At 34.3% G+C, this 20,960-nt stretch overlaps 2 protein-coding genes and 1 pseudogene across 2 annotated transcripts; all 3 read left to right on the top strand.

Moving 5' to 3' along the window:
• The first annotated feature begins 3,355 nt into the window (after nt 1-3,355).
• LOC148787942 (gamma-cadinene synthase-like) lies at nt 3,356-6,451 on the top strand (annotated as a pseudogene).
• A 3,324-nt stretch (nt 6,452-9,775) lies between these two features.
• On the top strand, nt 9,776-12,876 carry LOC148787941 (gamma-cadinene synthase-like). Its single transcript, XM_088881230.1, has 7 exons — nt 9,776-9,986; nt 10,167-10,440; nt 10,785-11,157; nt 11,257-11,475; nt 11,612-11,750; nt 11,879-12,127; nt 12,359-12,876. Exons 1-7 carry the CDS (start codon nt 9,858-9,860, stop codon nt 12,653-12,655), a joined length of 1,680 nt encoding a protein of 559 aa, XP_088737356.1. The 5' UTR covers nt 9,776-9,857; the 3' UTR covers nt 12,656-12,876.
• A 3,353-nt stretch (nt 12,877-16,229) lies between these two features.
• On the top strand, nt 16,230-19,331 carry LOC148787940 (gamma-cadinene synthase-like). The gene is made up of 7 exons (XM_088881202.1): nt 16,230-16,441; nt 16,622-16,895; nt 17,240-17,612; nt 17,712-17,930; nt 18,067-18,205; nt 18,334-18,582; nt 18,814-19,331. The coding sequence occupies exons 1-7, from the start codon at nt 16,313-16,315 to the stop codon at nt 19,108-19,110; spliced, it is 1,680 nt and encodes a 559-aa protein (XP_088737328.1). The 5' UTR covers nt 16,230-16,312; the 3' UTR covers nt 19,111-19,331.
• The last annotated feature ends 1,629 nt before the right edge of the window (nt 19,332-20,960 follow it).

Raw genomic sequence — 20,960 nt, 5'->3', positions numbered from 1 at the left:
TATTCTACTTGTCCTTTCTTTTTCCTATTAAAATTTTCTCTTTCATTCTTTTTTGTTCATTTCATCAATCTAAAGTTTGATGGGAAATTTATGTAGATTATAAAATGGATTAAATGTAATTTTGGATTCGTAATTTAGGCTATTAAGCATTTTCGTCCTTTAACTTTCTATGACAGTATTTTGGGCCTGCATTTCTTTAATTCTCGTGATTTCATTCCTTTTGTTAGCTAGAGTTCATTTGCACTGGCGAGAGTAGTGAACTCCAACAAAAAAATAACTGTAATCGCAAAAATTAAAAAGATGCAGGACCAAAATAGTATGATGAAATATTAAAGAATAAAAATGATGGCGGAAATGGGCGAATAGGAACAATCGCCCATATTTTAAAATGCCACGTGAGAAACACATGTATTTCCAAATCAGAATGATGAGCTATGGAGAAAAAAAAAAAAAGGCAAAAATAACAACGATTAAAAATACATACGACCAAAATACTACTGAGAAAGTTAAAGGACAAAAAGGTCAAAATAGCCTAAATTACGACAACGAAAATGCATTGAAACCTTACCAAACACTACAAAAGAAACATCCTGTTGAGGATGGATTTTCAGAACAACTTTTATCAAGGTTGCCGAGAAGCACCAATAAATTCCTTCGCAATATTTTTGGACATAAAATCAAAATTTTTGGAAACGAAATCAAAATACGTCGTAACAACAGATTTTCAGGAAAACCTGAGAAACCTTATTTGCAATGACCTAGACCATTTTAAAAATTGAAGGAATCAAATTTCAAACGATTTTATGATATTTTTATTTTTATAAATTTTTTATACATTCAACTACATATTCAATATTACATCAAGTTCTTTTCAAAATTTATCATATGTTACAATTATTTATTGATATCTCATATTGTAATTTTATAGAATGATTAAATCTGAAAGCCACAAAAGTTCGACTACTTTTTGATTTTTTTCTATCAGAATGTTTTTTTCTGATTACTCAATTTTATAGTTTTCCGTATTGGGCTTGAGTTTTTTGTACCCAAACGGTGCCAACTTGAGCTCGAGCTTGAGCTAAAATATTAAATTTGCAAGCACATAAAGAGAGGTAAGCGACGTCATTTTAAAAAGTATAGGGGATAAATTATTATATGTTTTTTAATAGGAGGGTAATTTGCTCATTTACAATATTCAGAAGTGAATTACTATTCACCCAGACCTAAAGATTTCATTTAATTCGGACTCAAATCACTACTTTGTTTCTTTTTCCATGGGACTCAGATCAATGTTGTGTGAACTCAAATCACTGTTGAGACGTATCAATACGTGTGGCTGCGTTTGAAACAGGAACCAACACACACAATTATTTTGCAGCTTTAAACGTTGGAAGAGCATTGCCGGGATCATCCCCGCCGTGTCTGTAATTCTACATGCTTACAAGCTGATTAAGGAGTGTACGTTTGCAGAACTTACCTAAAACCATCACTAAAACTCCCTAATATTGAAATCCAACATAAAGAAATAAACATGCATGCAAGAATGAAGACGCGTGTTTTACTTTTTTATTATTGTAGAAGAACTCTCTTCTGTTGCTGATTACATGTACAGTAGGTGGCAGTTAGGGATAATTATCATTTAATGCAAAAGCTCGGCATTGTTGATTTGGAATTGGAATAAAAAATTGATCAATAGAACAGCTGGACAATATATTACTCATTCATTAAATTAATGGAATAAAAAATTGAGAATTCGAATTTCACATGTTGGTTTTTTCTAACTAACGGAAACACATATTGGTTATTTAATTTGCAGCTCTGAATTTCCTGCAAAAGGACAACTACAACGATTAAAGAAATTAAAATCAATCATATTTTAGTGTAGTGATTAAATCTAATACTAAGGTCACGATGGCGAAAACCCTAATATTCTATGGAAAAGACTATTTTGTTCCTGAAAACATTCAAGATCACAGTTTTATGGGGAAGACTTATCGGGTCTGGTCATGATCCGAGTCAGGTCTAGCAACCCGAACCTGGCAACCCGGGACACGCGTAAGATGCCTATTTGACCAATAAGACTCTCAGTCTTACACTCTAAATACTCCATAGTCAGTGAATTAATGGATGACCTTTTCTACTGCACTTTACTCTTTGGTCGCTCATGCTCGCCAGTGACTTGCTTTCACTACATTGATACGATTGGATTAAGTATCGGAGGGTCTTAGTTGGGGCTGCCCCAGCAAGCCTAACGATGTATTTCTCTTTTTTAAGGGCCCTTACATTAGTTTGGGAGAGGTAGCGTCCTCGAATCGATTGCAGGACCTGTTCACCCGACCAAGGAGGACGTACAGATTTCGACCCGGATCTGGTCCAACAAAACAAGTTCGACATCATGTAATTGAACTTTTTAATTATTAAAAAGAATCTTATTAGTTAGAATTCTCATCTACTTTAAATCAAAAATTAAATTTCTGTTTACAATATATTATTTTCAATAAATAAATTCAAATTTAACAGGATTTTATACTATCCGATCAGTAATATTATTTAGCTTAACATTATCATTTAACTTTAATGAATTTTAATCATATATTTTTCAGGATAATTTCATTATTTTGTATCCAAAGTATATATATACATATATATATATATATATATATATTTCAGTTTTAGTACCACAAGTGTTCAAGTCGTAAAATTTGGTGACCTAAGTTTTTAGTTTTCATCCGCCTGAGTACCCTCCATTAGATTGACCGTTAAAACAGACAGTCAATCCACTTTTAGAGAAAAAATTATGTGGGAATTTATCTATATAAAAGCATGTTTGACTGCCATTTTATTCAAAACACAAAAAATTTCTATTTTGATTTCGATTTTATAATTGATGGCAATAATGCAAAAATATATATATTCAACCCAATTTCATTAGAAACAAAAGTGCTAATTCAAATCGTTATGGAAAAATCAATTTCAAACTTTTCCTCTCAATTCAAATTATTTTGGAAATAAAGACGCATGGTTAATGCGGAGTAATATGGAGATAATCGATTCTTGTATCGCGTCTTTTCTTTCTCCAATTCCATCTTTATGATGAACATTTTTTATTTCTGCATTGTCGTCTTCATCGCCATGTCTGCATATGCTCTCCTGCCAGAAAATAAATAATCCCATAGTCAGAATTGAAGTGCCATTAATGCACCAGATTGAGAATCTTTCCTTGGCATGCTCTGGTATATATATATAGTAGTACTTAAAGTTGAAACGTGCTAATTAGCATTAAATTTATTAAGGTATCAGTTAAAATATAGTAAAGTTGATGACATGATACCTATAAATAAGTGAATTAGTGATTGATACATGTCAAGAAATATACAGACAGAGATTACAACATTAGAGATTGAGAGATAGGCTTTGATTATCAGCTGCATATCAAAATGGCTCCCGCTGCGACCTGTTTTGATGAAAGCCTTCCAAATCTCCCCAAGGATGGCCGCCCACCCATTACGAGTTACACCCCGAGCATGTGGGGTGATGCCTTCACTTCGTTTTCCTTGGACGATAAGGTTTGTGTACGTAGCTCTTCTATTTGTTTAGGGGGTCTATTGTACAGGGTAAAATTAAATGCAATCGATCCATGCATTTAACATGTCGATTTTATAGCATGATTTTCTTGAATTAGATAATTTTTTTATGAAACTTTATGCATCCCATGTGTTGGTAAACGATGATTGGCTTTTTTGTAGGTACAAAAAAAGTATGCTGAAGCAATTCAAGAACTAAAGCAACAAGCAAGAAGCATGCTGATGACGAAAGGAAGTACAACAATTGAGAAACTAATATTAATTGACACACTTGAGCGTTTAGGAGTGGGATATCATTTTGAGCAAGAGATTGAAGATCAACTTCGAGAAATCTTCTTTTTCCAGTCTCAAGATAAGGACCAAGACAACTATGACTTGTTCGCTACTGCGCTTCAATTTCGTCTGCTAAGGCAACATCGCTATTCTGTCTCTTGCGGTACGTTCCTTTTCTCACTTCATTTGCAATGTATATGTGGTTATTTATATCGAATCAATCTTTTTTTACTCGTCTTATTATTATACGCACACAATATATTATATATATAATGATATTATCTGATGCATCGATTTGAAGTTAACATAGGGGTTAACACATTAATACCATGCTCGAAAGAAACTTTAAAGCGGCTAAGTACATCAAGTTTTGAAATGCAGTTATGAAGTGACACATCGTGACAAGGGCTTTTTCTAGCAGGCTTTTGTTCATTTAGGCCATACTAATTTTATGAGAAATGAAACAACTTATACGATTTTAACGTGACGTATTTGATCGTCAACCAGATGTTTTCAACAAGTTTAAGGACGACGGCGGCAAATTTGAAGAAACCCTCACTGGTGATGCTAAGGGCCTGTTAAGCTTGTACGAAGCGTCCAACGTGAGGGTTCATGGCGAAGACATATTAGAAGATGCAGTCGCCTTCACAACCCATCACCTAAATCGTATGGTGCAAGAATTAGAGCCCCAACTTCAATGCCAAGTGAAGAGAGCTCTAGAGCAACCGGTTTATAGAGGCGTTCCAAGATTGGAAGCCCGCCATTACATTTCCTTTTATGAGAGGAACCAATCGAAGAATGAAATACTTCTAAAACTAGCCAAGCTGGATTTCAATTATTTGCAAAATATATATAAGAAAGAGCTCCATGATCTTTCCAGGTACGCAATACACTTATTATTACATCCATGTATTATTGAACGTGTAATAGCTAGGGTAAATCAACATATTGACTTGTCTTTTCTTTTTACATTTTAAAGGTGGTGGAACGAGCTAGATTTGGTGTCAAAACTACCTTATGCGAGAGACAGACTGGTGGAGGGCTTTTTCTGGGGCACGACTTTCCATTTCCAGCCTCAACACTCTTATGCCCGAATAGCAATTACTAAAAGTGTGGCGATGCTTACAATAATGGATGATACATATGATAACTATGCTACAGTTGAAGAAGCTGACCTTTTCACTCTTGGAAAAGTATAATATATATACTTATTTAATATAATCATTAGAATCATTTACTTGTCCTTGATTGAAAAAATAATACTAATAGTAATACTTTCATCTTGTAATTAAAGATGAATTTGAGTAAAAATTAATGTGATTCTTGCAGGTGGGATATCGATGAACTTGATCGACTTCCAGATTACATGAAAATTATATATAAGTTTATTCTAAATCTATACGAGGACTACGAAGTTGAAGCAGCCAAACAAGGAAAATTATTTGCAGTGCCTTACGCCATAGAAGCAGTAAGGACAAATTCTTACCGATCCATCCTAATTTATCTTATTGAGCGTATATTTATCTGTCTCGTCCGCTCTTTCTTAATTGTTTTTTACTGCCTTACGATGTAATTAAACATGTTGTTCATATGAAGGTGAAACAAATTGCTAAGGCTTACAACAGACATACGCAGTGGTTCTTGGGAGGACAGATGCCTACATACGAAGAGTATATTGCTAATACTGTCGTCACGAGCTGCATCTATGTCTTCCTCACCGTGGGTATCCCAGGATTAAAATCTGCCTCCAAAGAATCCATTGATTGGCTGATGAGTGAACCTAACAAAGCTCTTATAGCATCCATCAGGATTTGTCGACATGCGGATGATATCGGCAGTGATGAAGTAAGAAGCTCTAAATACATATTATACACTAAAAAATTAATGAATGACAAGAAATTTTGGTTTGTACCACAAGAATTGCGTATAAAAGATTATACGCATAAAGAGTGACAACAAAAATATTGATCACGGGTAATAACTTGATAACTTTGGGTGTAGTGCCATTTCATTTTTATGCTACCAATGACTATATTGGCTATGATATAATCAATTTTTTGGTTTTTCTTGCAAAAGCGCGAGAGCAGGGGTGGAAATATACCGACGGCAGTGGATTGCTATGTGAAGCAATATGGTGTATCAAAAGAAGAAACCGTGGACAAGTTCAAGGAACTATTTGAGAATGCGTGGAAGGATTTCAATACAGAGTGGTCAACTGAAATTTCCCCAGTGTCTAAGGACATGATGGAGCAACTTCTTAACTATGCACGTGCAGCCGAGGTCAATTACAGGAACGGGCGAGATGCGTATGCAAATCCTGAAAATTTAGCAAGAGAAATTGCTGCTGTCTTTATGGATCCCATTGCCATTTGATTAAATGGATATATGTATCTGCAACTCATCATTTAGTTCGTTGCTAAGGATTAGGTTGTTTGTGTTCTGCGTCCTCCGGGAATCAACAATAATGTATTTGAATTTTCGATTGTTGTTTGTATCGCGTCTCTAGCTAGCAAGCTATATTGTGGTTAAGGTATTGTACGATTCATCAACAAAATATTTCGTTGTATTCAATGTGTAGTGTGTCTTATTATAAATATTCTAAATTGTCCTTTCTTTTTCCTATTAAAATTTTCTCTTTCATTCTTTTTTGTTCCTTTCATCAATCTAAAGTTTGATGGGAAATTTATGTAGATTATAAAATGGATTAAATGTAATTTTGGATTCGTAATTTAGGCTATTAAGCATTTTCGTCCTTTAACTTTCTATGACAGTATTTTGGGCCTGCATTTCTTTAATTCTCGTGATTTCATTCCTTTTGTTAGCTAGAGTTCATTTGCACTGGCGAGAGTAGTGAACTCCAACAAAAAAATAACTGTAATCGCAAAAATTAAAAAGATGCAGGACCAAAATAGTATGATGAAATATTAAAGAATAAAAATGATGGCGGAAATGGGCGAACAGGAACAATCGCCCATATTTTAAAATGCCACGTGAGAAACACATGTATTTCCTAATCAGAATGATGAGCTATGGCAAAAAAAAAAAAAAAGGCAAAAATAACAACGATTAAAAATACATACGACCAAAATACTACTGAGAAAGTTAAAGGACAAAAAGGTCAAAATAGCCTAAATTACGACAACGAAAATGCATTGAAACCTTACCAAACACTACAAAAGAAACATCCTGTTGAGGATGGATTTTCAGAACAACTTTTATCAAGGTTGCCGAGAAGCACCAATAAATTCCTTCGCAATATTTTTGGACATAAAAGCAAAATTTTTGGAAACGAAATCAAAATACATCGTAACAACAGATTTTCAGGAAAACCTGAGAAACCTTATTTGCAATGACCTAGACCATTTTAAAAATTGAAGGAATCAAATTTAAAACGATTTTATGATATTTTTATTTTTATAAATTTTTTATACATTCAACTACATATTCAATATTACATCAAGTTCTTTTCAAAATTTATCATATATTACAATTATTTATTGATATCTCATATTGTAATTTTATAGAATAATTAAATCTGAAAGCCACAAAAGTTCGACTACTTTTTGGTTTTTTTCTGATTACTCAATTTTATAATTTTCCGTATTGGGCTTGAGTTTTTTGTACCCAAACGGTGCCAACTTGAGCTCGAGCTTGAGCTAAAATATTAAATTTGCAAGCACATAAAGAGAGGTAAGCGACGTCATTTTAAAAAGTATAGGGGATAAATTATTATATGTTTTTTTAATAGGAGGGTAATTTGCTCATTTACAATATTCAGAAGTGAATTACTATTCACCCAGACCTAAAGATTTCATTTAATTCGGACTCAAATCACTACTTTGTTTCTTTTTCCATGGGACTCAGATCAATGTTGTGTGAACTCAGATCACTGTTGAGACGTATCAATACGTGTGGCTGCGTTTGAAACAGGAACCAACACACACAATTATTTTGCAGCTTTAAACGTTGGAAGAGCATTGCCGGGATCATCCCCGCCGTGTCTGTAATTCTACATGCTTACAAGCTGATTAAGGAGTGTACGTTTGCAGAACTTACCTAAAACCATCACTAAAACTCCCTAATATTGAAATCCAACATAAAGAAATAAACATGCATGCAAGAATGAAGACGCGTGTTTTACTTTTTTATTATTGTAGAAGAACTCTCTTCTGTTGCTGATTACATGTACAGTAGGTGGCAGTTAGGGATAATTATCATTTAATGCAAAAGCTCGGCATTGTTGATTTGGAATTGGAATAAAAAATTGATCAATAGAACAGCTGGACAATATATTACTCATTCATTAAATTAATGGAATAAAAAATTGAGAATTCGAATTTCACATGTTGGTTTTTTCTAACTAACGGAAACACATATTGGTTATTTAATTTGCAGCTCTGAATTTCCTGCAAAAGGACAACTACAACGATTAAAGAAATTAAAATCAATCATATTTTAGTGTAGTGATTAAATCTAATACTAAGGTCACGATGGCGAAAACCCTAATATTCTATGGAAAAGACTATTTTGTTCCTGAAAACATTCAAGATCACAGTTTTATGGGGAAGACTTATCGGGTCTGGTCATGATCCGAGTCAGGTCTAGCAACCCGAACCTGGCAACCCGGGACACGCGTAAGATGCCTATTTGACCAATAAGACTCTCAGTCTTACACTCTAAATACTCCATAGTCAGTGAATTAATGGATGACCTTTTCTACTGCACTTTACTCTTTGGTCGCTCATGCTCGCCAGTGACTTGCTTTCACTACATTGATACGATTGGATTAAGTATCGGAGGGTCTTAGTTGGGGCTGCCCCAGCAAGCCTAACGATGTATTTCTCTTTTTTAAGGGCCCTTACATTAGTTTGGGAGAGGTAGCGTCCTCGAACCGATTGCAGGACCTGTTCACCCGACCAAGGAGGACGTACAGATTTCGACCCGGATCTGGTCCAACAAAACAAGTTCGACATCATGTAATTGAACTTTTTAATTATTAAAAAGAATCTTATTAGTTAGAATTCGCATCTACTTTAAATCAAAAATTAAATTTCTGTTTACAATATATTATTTTCAATAAATAAATTCAAATTTAACAGGATTTTATACTATCCGATCAGTAATATTATTTAGCTTAACATTATCATTTAACTTTAATGAATTTTAATCATATATTTTTCAGGATAATTTCATTATTTTGTATCCAAAGTATATATATATATATATTTTTAAGTTTATAGTACCACAAGTGTTCAAGTCGTAAAATTTGGTGACCTAAGTTTTTAGTTTTCATCCGCCTGAGTACCCTCCATTAGATTGACCGTTAAAACAGACAGTCAATCCACTTTTAGAGAAAAAATTATGTGGGAATTTATCTATATAAAAGCATGTTTGACTGCCATTTTATTCAAAACACAAAAAATTTCTATTTTGATTTCGATTTTATAATTGATGGCAATAATGCAAAAATATATATATTCAACCCAATTTCATTAGAAACAAAAGTGCTAATTCAAATCGTTATGGAAAAATCAATTTCAAACTTTTCCTCTCAATTCAAATTATTTTGGAAATAAAGACGCATGGTTAATGCGGAGTAATATGGAGATAATCGATTCTTGTATCGCGTCTTTTCTTTCTCCAATTCCATCTTTATGATGAACATTTTTTATTTCTGCATTGTCGTCTTCATCGCCATGTCTGCATATGCTCTCCTGCCAGAAATAAATAATCCCATAGTCAGAATTGAAGTGCCATTAATGCACCAGATTGAGAATCTTTCCTTGGCATGCTCTGGTATATATATATAGTAGTACTTAAAGTTGAAACGTGCTAATTAGCATTAAATTTATTAAGGTATCAGTTAAAATATAGTAAAGTTGATGACATGATACCTATAAATAAGTGAATTAGTGATTGATACATGTCAAGAAATATACAGACAGAGATTACAACATTAGAGATTGAGAGATAGGCTTTGATTATCAGCTGCATATCAAAATGGCTCCCGCTGCGACCTGTTTTGATGAAAGCCTTCCAAATCTCCCCAAGGATGGCCGCCCACCCATTACGAGTTACACCCCGAGCATGTGGGGTGATGCCTTCACTTCGTTTTCCTTGGACGACAAGGTTTGTGTACGTAGCTCTTCTATTTGTTTAGGGGGTCTATTGTACAGGGTAAAATTAAATGCAATCGATCCATGCATTTAACATGTCGATTTTATAGCATGATTTTCTTGAATTAGATAATTTTTTTATGAAACTTTATGCATCCCATGTGTTGGTAAACGATGATTGGCTTTTTTGTAGGTACAAAAAAAGTATGCTGAAGCAATTCAAGAACTAAAGCAACAAGCAAGAAGCATGCTGATGACGAAAGGAAGTACAACAATTGAGAAACTAATATTAATTGACACACTTGAGCGTTTAGGAGTGGGATATCATTTTGAGCAAGAGATTGAAGATCAACTTCGAGAAATCTTCTTTTTCCAGTCTCAAGATAAGGACCAAGACAACTATGACTTGTTCGCTACTGCGCTTCAATTTCGTCTGCTAAGGCAACATCGCTATTCTGTCTCTTGCGGTACGTTCCTTTTCTCACTTCATTTGCAATGTATATGTGGTTATTTATATCGAATCAATCTTTTTTTACTCGTCTTATTATTATACGCACACAATATATTATATATATAATGATATTATCTGATGCATCGATTTGAAGTTAACATAGGGGTTAACACATTAATACCATGCTCGAAAGAAACTTTAAAGCGGCTAAGTACATCAAGTTTTGAAATGCAGTTATGAAGTGACACATCGTGACAAGGGCTTTTTCTAGCAGGCTTTTGTTCATTTAGGCCATACTAATTTTATGAGAAATGAAACAACTTATACGATTTTAACGTGACGTATTTGATCGTCAACCAGATGTTTTCAACAAGTTTAAGGACGACGGCGGCAAATTTGAAGAAACCCTCACTGGTGATGCTAAGGGCCTGTTAAGCTTGTACGAAGCGTCCAACGTGAGGGTTCATGGCGAAGACATATTAGAAGATGCAGTCGCCTTCACAACCCATCACCTAAATCGTATGGTGCAAGAATTAGAGCCCCAACTTCAATGCCAAGTGAAGAGAGCTCTAGAGCAACCGGTTTATAGAGGCGTTCCAAGATTGGAAGCCCGCCATTACATTTCCTTTTATGAGAGGAACCAATCGAAGAATGAAATACTTCTAAAACTAGCCAAGCTGGATTTCAATTATTTGCAAAATATATATAAGAAAGAGCTCCATGATCTTTCCAGGTACGCAATACACTTATTATTACATCCATGTATTATTGAACGTGTAATAGCTAGGGTAAATCAACATATTGACTTGTCTTTTCTTTTTACATTTTAAAGGTGGTGGAACGAGCTAGATTTGGTGTCAAAACTACCTTATGCGAGAGACAGACTGGTGGAGGGCTTTTTCTGGGGCACGACTTTCCATTTCCAGCCTCAACACTCTTATGCCCGAATAGCAATTACTAAAAGTGTGGCGATGCTTACAATAATGGATGATACATATGATAACTATGCTACAGTTGAAGAAGCTGACCTTTTCACTGAGATCTTGGAAAAGTATAATATATATACTTATTTAATATAATCATTAGAATCATTTACTTGTCCTTGATTGAAAAAATAATACTAATAGTAATACTTTCATCTTGTAATTAAAGATGAATTTGAGTAAAAATTAATGTGATTCTTGCAGGTGGGATATCGATGAACTTGATCGACTTCCAGATTACATGAAAATTATATATAAGTTTATTCTAAATCTATACGAGGACTACGAAGTTGAAGCAGCCAAACAAGGAAAATTATTTGCAGTGCCTTACGCCATAGAAGCAGTAAGGACAAATTCTTACCGATCCATCCTAATTTATCTTATTGAGCGTATATTTATCTGTCTCGTCCGCTCTTTCTTAATTGTTTTTTACTGCCTTACGATGTAATTAAACATGTTGTTCATATGAAGGTGAAACAAATTGCTAAGGCTTACAACAGACATACGCAGTGGTTCTTGGGAGGACAGATGCCTACATACGAAGAGTATATTGCTAATACTGTCGTCACGAGCTGCATCTATGTCTTCCTCACCGTGGGTATCCCAGGATTAAAATCTGCCTCCAAAGAATCCATTGATTGGCTGATGAGTGAACCTAACAAAGCTCTTATAGCATCCACCAGGATTTGTCGACATGCGGATGATATCGGCAGTGACGAAGTAAGAAGCTCTAAATACATATTATACACTAAAAAATTAATGAATGACAAGAAATTTTGGTTTGTACCACAAGAATTGCGTATAAAAGATTATACGCATAAAGAGTGACAACAAAAATATTGATCACGGGTAATAACTTGATAACTTTGGGTGTAGTGCCATTTCATTTTTATGCTACCAATGACTATATTGGCTATGATATAATCAATTTTTTGGTTTTTCTTGCAAAAGCGCGAGAGCAGGGGTGGAAATATACCGACGGCAGTGGATTGCTATGTGAAGCAATATGGTGTATCAAAAGAAGAAACCGTGGACAAGTTCAAGGAACTATTTGAGAATGCGTGGAAGGATTTCAATACAGAGTGGTCAACTGAAATTTCCCCAGTGTCTAAGGACATGATGGAGCAACTTCTTAACTATGCACGTGCAGCCGAGGTCAATTACAGGAACGGGCGAGATGCGTATGCAAATCCTGAAAATTTAGCAAGAGAAATTGCTGCTGTCTTTATGGATCCCATTGCCATTTGATTAAATGGATATATGTATCTGCAACTCATCATTTAGTTTGTTGCTAAGGATTAGGTTGTTTGTGTTCTGCGTCATCCGGGAATCAACAATAATGTATTTGAATTTTCGATTGTTGTTTGTATCGCGTCTCTAGCTAGCAAGCTATATTGTGGTTAAGGTATTGTACGATTCATCAACAAAATATTTCGTTGTATTCAATGTGTAGTGTGTCTTATTATAAATATTCTACTTGTCCTTTCTTTTTCCTATTAAAATTTTCTCTTTCATTCTTTTTTGTTCATTTCATCAATCTAAAGTTTGATGGGAAATTTATGTAGATTATAAAATGGATTAAATGTAATTTTGGATTCGTAATATAGGCTATTAAGCATTTTCGTCCTTTAACTTTCTATGACAGTATTTTGGGCCTGCATTTCTTTAATTCTCGTGATTTCATTCCTTTTGTTAGCTAGAGTTCATTTGCACTGGCGAGAGTAGTGAACTCCAACAAAAAAATAACTGTAATCGCAAAAATTAAAAAGATGCAGGACCAAAATAGTATGATGAAATATTAAAGAATAAAAATGATGGCGGAAATGGGCGAATAGGAACAATCGCCCATATTTTAAAATGCCACGTGAGAAACACATGTATTTCCAAATCAGAATGATGAGCTATGGAGAAAAAAAAAAAAAAGGCAAAAATAACAACGATTAAAAATACATACGACCAAAATACTACTGAGAAAGTTAAAGGACAAAAAGGTCAAAATAGCCTAAATTACGACAACGAAAATGCATTGAAACCTTACCAAACACTACAAAAGAAACATCCTGTTGAGGATGGATTTTCAGAACAACTTTTATCAAGGTTGCCGAGAAGCACCAATAAATTCCTTCGCAATATTTTTGGACATAAAATCAAAATTTTTGGAAACGAAATCAAAATACGTCGTAACAACAGATTTTCAGGAAAACCTGAGAAACCTTATTTGCAATGACCTAGACCATTTTAAAAATTGAAGGAATCAAATTTCAAACGATTTTATGATATTTTTATTTTTATAAATTTTTTATACATTCAACTACATATTCAATATTACATCAAGTTCTTTTCAAAATTTATCATATGTTACAATTATTTATTGATATCTCATATTGTAATTTTATAGAATGATTAAATCTGAAAGCCACAAAAGTTCGACTACTTTTTGGTTTTTTTCTATCAGAATGTTTTTTTCTGATTACTCAATTTTATAGTTTTCCGTATTGGGCTTGAGTTTTTTGTACCCAAACGGTGCCAACTTGAGCTCGAGCTTGAGCTAAAATATTAAATTTGCAAGCACATAAAGAGAGGTAAGCGACGTCATTTTAAAAAGTATAGGGGATAAATTATTATATGTTTTTTAATAGGAGGGTAATTTGCTCATTTACAATATTCAGAAGTGAATTACTATTCACCCAGACCTAAAGATTTCATTTAATTCGGACTCAAATCACTACTTTGTTTCTTTTTCCATGGGACTCAGATCAATGTTGTGTGAACTCAGATCACTGTTGAGACGTATCAATACGTGTGGCTGCGTTTGAAACAGGAACCAACACACACAATTATTTTGCAGCTTTAAACGTTGGAAGAGCATTGCCGGGATCATCCCCGCCGTGTCTGTAATTCTACATGCTTACAAGCTGATTAAGGAGTGTACGTTTGCAGAACTTACCTAAAACCATCACTAAAACTCCCTAATATTGAAATCCAACATAAAGAAATAAACATGCATGCAAGAATGAAGACGCGTGTTTTACTTTTTTATTATTGTAGAAGAACTCTCTTCTGTTGCTGATTACATGTACAGTAGGTGGCAGTTAGGGATAATTACCATTTAATGCAAAAGCTCGGCATTGTTGATTTGGAATTGGAATAAAAAATTGATCAATAGAACAGCTGGACAATATATTACTCATTCATTAAATTAATGGAATAAAAAATTGAGAATCGAATTTCACATGTTGGTTTTTTCTAACTAACGGAAACACATATTGGTTATTTAATTTGCAGCTCTGAATTTCCTGCAAAAGGACAACTACAACGATTAAAGAAATTAAAATCAATCATATTTTAGTGTAGCGATTAAGTCTAATACTAAGGTCACGATGGCGAAAACCCTAATATTCTATGGAAAAGACTATTTTGTTCTTGAAAACATTCAAGATCACAGTTTTATGGGGAAGACTTATCGGGTCTGGTCATGATCCGAGTCAGGTCTAGCAACCCGAACCTGGCAACCCGGGACACGCGTAAGATGCCTATTTGACCAATAAGACTCTCAGTCTTACACTCTAAATACTCCATAGTCAGTGAATTAATGGATGACCTTTTCTACTGCACTTTACTCTTTGGTCGCTCATGCTCGCCAGTGACTTGCTTTCACTACATTGATACGATTGGATTAAGTATCGGAGGGTCTTAGTTGGGGCTGCCCCAGCAAGCCTAACGATGTATTTCTCTTTTTTAAGGGCCCTTACATTAGTTTGGGAGAGGTAGCGTCCTCGAACCGATTGCAGGACCTGTTCACCCGACCAAGGAGGACGTACAGATTTCGACCCGGATCTGGTCCAACAAAACAAGTTCGACATCATGTAATTGAACTTTTTAATTATTAAAAAGAATCTTATTAGTTAGAATTCTCATCTACTTTAAATCAAAAATTAAATTTCTGTTTACAATATATTATTTTCAATAAATAAATTCAAAATTTAACAGGATTTTATACTATCCGATCAGTAATATTATTTAGCTTAACATTATCATTTAACTTTAATGAATTTTAATCATATATTTTTCAGGATAATTTCATTATTTTGTATCCAAAGTATATATATATATATATATATATATATATATATTTCAGTTTTAGTACCACAAGTGTTCAAGTCGTAAAATTTGGTGACCTAAGTTTTTAGTTTTCATCCGCCTGAGTACCCTCCATTAGATTGACCGTTAAAACAGACAGTCAATCCACTTTTAGAGAAAAAATTATGTGGGAATTTATCTATATAAAAGCATGTTTGACTGCCATTTTATTCAAAACACAAAAAATTTCTATTTTGATTTCGATTTTATAATTGATGGCAATAATGCAAAAATATATATATTCAACCCAATTTCATTAGAAACAAAAGTGCTAATTCAAATCGTTATGGAAAAATCAATTTCAAACTTTTCCTCTCAATTCAAATTATTTTGGAAATAAAGACGCATGGTTAATGCGGAGTAATATGGAGATAATCGATTCTTGTATCGCGTCTTTTCTTTCTCCAATTCCATCTTTATGATGAACATTTTTTATTTCTGCATTGTCGTCTTCATCGCCATGTCTGCATATGCTCTCCTGCCAGAAAATAAATAATCCCATAGTCAGAATTGAAGTGCCATTAATGCACCAGATTGAGAATCTTTCCTTGGCATGCTCTGGTATATATATATAGTAGTACTTAAAGTTGAAACGTGCTAATTAGCATTAAATTTATTAAGGTATCAGTTAAAATATAGTAAAGTTGATGACATGATACCTATAAATAAGTGAATTAGTGATTGATACATGTCAAGAAATATACAGACAGAGATTACAACATTAGAGATTGAGAGATAGGCTTTGATTATCAGCTGCATATCAAAATGGCTCCCGCTGCGACCTGTTTTGATGAAAGCCTTCCAAATCTCCCCAAGGATGGCCGCCCACCCATTACGAGTTACACCCCGAGCATGTGGGGTGATGCCTTCACTTCGTTTTCCTTGGACGATAAGGTTTGTGTACGTAGCTCTTCTATTTGTTTAGGGGGTCTATTGTACAGGGTAAAATTAAATGCAATCGATCCATGCATTTAACATGTCGATTTTATAGCATGATTTTCTTGAATTAGATAATTTTTTTATGAAACTTTATGCATCCCATGTGTTGGTAAACGATGATTGGCTTTTTTGTAGGTACAAAAAAAGTATGCTGAAGCAATTCAAGAACTAAAGCAACAAGCAAGAAGCATGCTGATGACGAAAGGAAGCACAACAATTGAGAAACTAATATTAATTGACACACTTGAGCGTTTAGGAGTGGGATATCATTTTGAGCAAGAGATTGAAGATCAACTTCGAGAAATCTTCTTTTTCCAGTCTCAAGATAAGGACCAAGACAACTATGACTTGTTCGCTACTGCGCTTCAATTTCGTCTGCTAAGGCAACATCGCTATTCTGTCTCTTGCGGTACGTTCCTTTTCTCACTTCATTTGCAATGTATATGTGGTTATTTATATCGAATCAATCTTTTTTTACTCGTCTTATTATTATACGCACACAATATATTATATATATAATGATATTATCTGATGCATCGATTTGAAGTTAACATAGGGGTTAACACATTAATACCATGCTCGAAAGAAACTTTAAAGCGGCTAAGTACATCAAGTTTTGAAATGCAGTTATGAAGTGACACATCGTGACAAGGGCTTTTTCTAGCAGGCTTTTGTTCATTTAGGCCATACTAATTTTATGAGAAATGAAACAACTTATACGATTTTAACGTGACGTATTTGATCGTCAACCAGATGTTTTCAACAAGTTTAAGGACGACGGCGGCAAATTTGAAGAAACCCTCACTGGTGATGCTAAGGGCCTGTTAAGCTTGTACGAAGCGTCCAACGTGAGGGTTCATGGCGAAGACATATTAGAAGATGCAGTCGCCTTCACAACCCATCACCTAAATCGTATGGTGCAAGAATTAGAGCCCCAACTTCAATGCCAAGTGAAGAGAGCTCTAGAGCAACCGTTTTATAGAGGCGTTCCAAGATTGGAAGCCCGCCATTACATTTCCTTTTATGAGAGGAACCAATCGAAGAATGAAATACTTCTAAAACTAGCCAAGCTGGATTTCAATTATTTGCAAAATATATATAAGAAAGAGCTCCATGATCTTTCCAGGTACGCAATACACTTATTATTACATCCATGTATTATTGAACGTGTAATAGCTAGGGTAAATCAACATATTGACTTGTCTTTTCTTTTTACATTTTAAAGGTGGTGGAACGAGCTAGATTTGGTGTCAAAACTACCTTATGCGAGAGACAGACTGGTGGAGGGCTTTTTCTGGGGCACGACTTTCCATTTCCAGCCTCAACACTCTTATGCCCGAATAGCAATTACTAAAAGTGTGGCGATGCTTACAATAATGGATGATACATATGATAACTATGCTACAGTTGAAGAAGCTGACCTTTTCACCGAGATCTTGGAAAAGTATAATATATATACTTATTTAATATAATCATTAGAATCATTTACTTGTCCTTGATTGAAAAAATAATACTAATAGTAATACTTTCATCTTGTAATTAAAGATGAATTTGAGTAAAAATTAATGTGATTCTTGCAGGTGGGATATCGATGAACTTGATCGACTTCCAGATTACATGAAAATTATATATAAGTTTATTCTAAATCTATACGAGGACTACGAAGTTGAAGCAGCCAAACAAGGAAAATTATTTGCAGTGCCTTACGCCATAGAAGCAGTAAGGACAAATTCTTACCGATCCATCCTAATTTATCTTATTGAGCGTATATTTATCTGTCTCGTCCGCTCTTTCTTAATTGTTTTTTACTGCCTTACGATGTAATTAAACATGTTGTTCATATGAAGGTGAAACAAATTGCTAAGGCTTACAACAGACATACGCAGTGGTTCTTGGGAGGACAGATGCCTACATACGAAGAGTATATTGCTAATACTGTCGTCACGAGCTGCATCTATGTCTTCCTCACCGTGGGTATCCCAGGATTAAAATCTGCCTCCAAAGAATCCATTGATTGGCTGATGAGTGAACCTAACAAAGCTCTTATAGCATCCACCAGGATTTGTCGACATGCGGATGATATCGGCAGTGACGAAGTAAGAAGCTCTAAATACATATTATACACTAAAAAATTAATGAATGACAAGAAATTTTGGTTTGTACCACAAGAATTGCGTATAAAAGATTATACGCATAAAGAGTGACAACAAAAATATTGATCACGGGTAATAACTTGATAACTTTGGGTGTAGTGCCATTTCATTTTTATGCTACCAATGACTATATTGGCTATGATATAATCAATTTTTTGGTTTTTCTTGCAAAAGCGCGAGAGCAGGGGTGGAAATATACCGACGGCAGTGGATTGCTATGTGAAGCAATATGGTGTATCAAAAGAAGAAACCGTGGACAAGTTCAAGGAACTATTTGAGAATGCGTGGAAGGATTTCAATACAGAGTGGTCAACTGAAATTTCCCCAGTGTCTAAGGACATGATGGAGCAACTTCTTAACTATGCACGTGCAGCCGAGGTCAATTACAGGAACGGGCGAGATGCGTATGCAAATCCTGAAAATTTAGCAAGAGAAATTGCTGCTGTCTTTATGGATCCCATTGCCATTTGATTAAATGGATATATGTATCTGCAACTCATCATTTAGTTCGTTGCTAAGGATTAGGTTGTTTGTGTTCTGCGTCCTCCGGGAATCAACAATAATGTATTTGAATTTTCGATTGTTGTTTGTATCGCGTCTCTAGCTAGCAAGCTATATTGTGGTTAAGGTATTGTACGATTCATCAACAAAATATTTCGTTGTATTCAATGTGTAGTGTGTCTTATTATAAATATTCTACTTGTCCTTTCTTTTTCCTATTAAAATTTTCTCTTTCATTCTTTTTTGTTCCTTTCATCAATCTAAAGTTTGATGGGAAATTTATGTAGATTATAAAATGGATTAAATGTAATTTTGGATTCGTAATTTAGGCTATTAAGCATTTTCGTCCTTTAACTTTCTATGACAGTATTTTGGGCCTGCATTTCTTTAATTCTCGTGATTTCATTCCTTTTGTTAGCTAGAGTTCATTTGCACTGGCGAGAGTAGTGAACCCCAACAAAAAAATAACTGTAATCGCAAAAATTAAAAAGATGCAGGACCAAAATAGTATGATGAAATATTAAAGAATAAAAATGATGGCGGAAATGGGCGAACAGGAACAATCGCCCATATTTTAAAATGCCACGTGAGAAACACATGTATTTCCTAATCAGAATGATGAGCTATGGCAAAAAAAAAAAAAAGGCAAAAATAACAACGATTAAAAATACATACGACCAAAATACTACTGAGAAAGTTAAAGGACAAAAAGGTCAAAATAGCCTAAATTACGACAACGAAAATGCATTGAAACCTTACCAAACACTACAAAAGAAACATCCTGTTGAGGATGGATTTTCAGAACAACTTTTATCAAGGTTGCCGAGAAGCACCAATAAATTCCTTCGCAATATTTTTGGACATAAAAGCAAAATTTTTGGAAACGAAATCAAAATACGTCGTAACAACAGATTTTCAGGAAAACCTGAGAAACCTTATTTGCAATGACCTAGACCATTTTAAAAATTGAAGGAATCAAATTTCAAACGATTTTATAATATTTTTATTTTTATAATTTTTTTATACATTCAACTACATATTCGATATTACATCAAGTTCTTTTCAAAATTTATCATATATTACAATTATTTATTGATATCTCATATTGTAATTTTATAGAATAATTAAATCTGAAAGCCACAAAAGTTCGACTACTTTTTGCTTTTTTTCTGATTACTCAATTTTATAGTTTTCCGTATTGGGCTTGAGTTTTTTGTACCCAAACGGTGCCAACTTGAGCTCGAGCTTGAGCTAAAATATTAAATTTGCAAGCACATAAAGAGAGGTAAGCGACGTCATTTTAAAAAGTATAGGGGATAAATTATTATATGTTTTTTTAATAGGAGGGTAATTTGCTCATTTACAATATTCAGAAGTGAATTACTATTCACCCAGACCTAAACATTTCATTTAATTCGGACTCAAATCACTACTTTGTTTCTTTTTCCATGGGACTCAGATCAATGTTGTGTGAACTCAGATCACTGTTGAGACGTATCAATACGTGTGGCTGCGTTTGAAACAGGAACCAACACACACAATTATTTTGCAGCTTTAAACGTTGGAAGAGCATTGCCGGGATCATCCCCGCCGTGTCTGTAATTCTACATGCTTACAAGCTGATTAAGGAGTGTACGTTTGCAGAAGTTACCTAAAACCATCACTAAAACTCCCTAATATTGAAATCCAACATAAAGAAATAAACATGCATGCAAGAATGAAGACGCGTGTTTTACTTTTTTATTATTGTAGAAGAACTCTCTTCTGTTGCTGATTACATGTACAGTAGGTGGCAGTTAGGGATAATTATCATTTAATGC

The sequence above is a fragment of the Sesamum indicum genome, linkage group LG6 (assembly GCF_026168435.1).
Source record: "Sesamum indicum cultivar Baizhima isolate 11 linkage group LG6, ASM2616843v1, whole genome shotgun sequence".
In the NCBI taxonomy this organism is placed as follows: Eukaryota; Viridiplantae; Streptophyta; class Magnoliopsida; order Lamiales; family Pedaliaceae; genus Sesamum; species Sesamum indicum.
This window is presented reverse-complemented; position numbering and strand designations above follow the sequence as displayed.

What these genes read in the sequence shown, in the direction of transcription:
- LOC148787940 (XM_088881202.1), top strand. Translation starts at nt 16,313, where the DNA reads ATGGCTCCCGCTGCGACCTGTTTTGATGAAAGCCTTCCAAATCTCCCC. An exon ending in CGTTTTCCTTGGACGATAAG is followed by an intron (nt 16,442 to 16,621) that starts GTTTGTGTACGT and finishes GCTTTTTTGTAG; the next exon opens with GTACAAAAAAAGTATGCTGA. An exon ending in TGCCTTACGCCATAGAAGCA is followed by an intron (nt 18,206 to 18,333) that starts GTAAGGACAAAT and finishes GTTCATATGAAG; the next exon opens with GTGAAACAAATTGCTAAGGC.
- LOC148787941 (XM_088881230.1), top strand. Translation starts at nt 9,858, where the DNA reads ATGGCTCCCGCTGCGACCTGTTTTGATGAAAGCCTTCCAAATCTCCCC. An exon ending in GAGCTCCATGATCTTTCCAG is followed by an intron (nt 11,158 to 11,256) that starts GTACGCAATACA and finishes TACATTTTAAAG; the next exon opens with GTGGTGGAACGAGCTAGATT. An exon ending in TGCCTTACGCCATAGAAGCA is followed by an intron (nt 11,751 to 11,878) that starts GTAAGGACAAAT and finishes GTTCATATGAAG; the next exon opens with GTGAAACAAATTGCTAAGGC.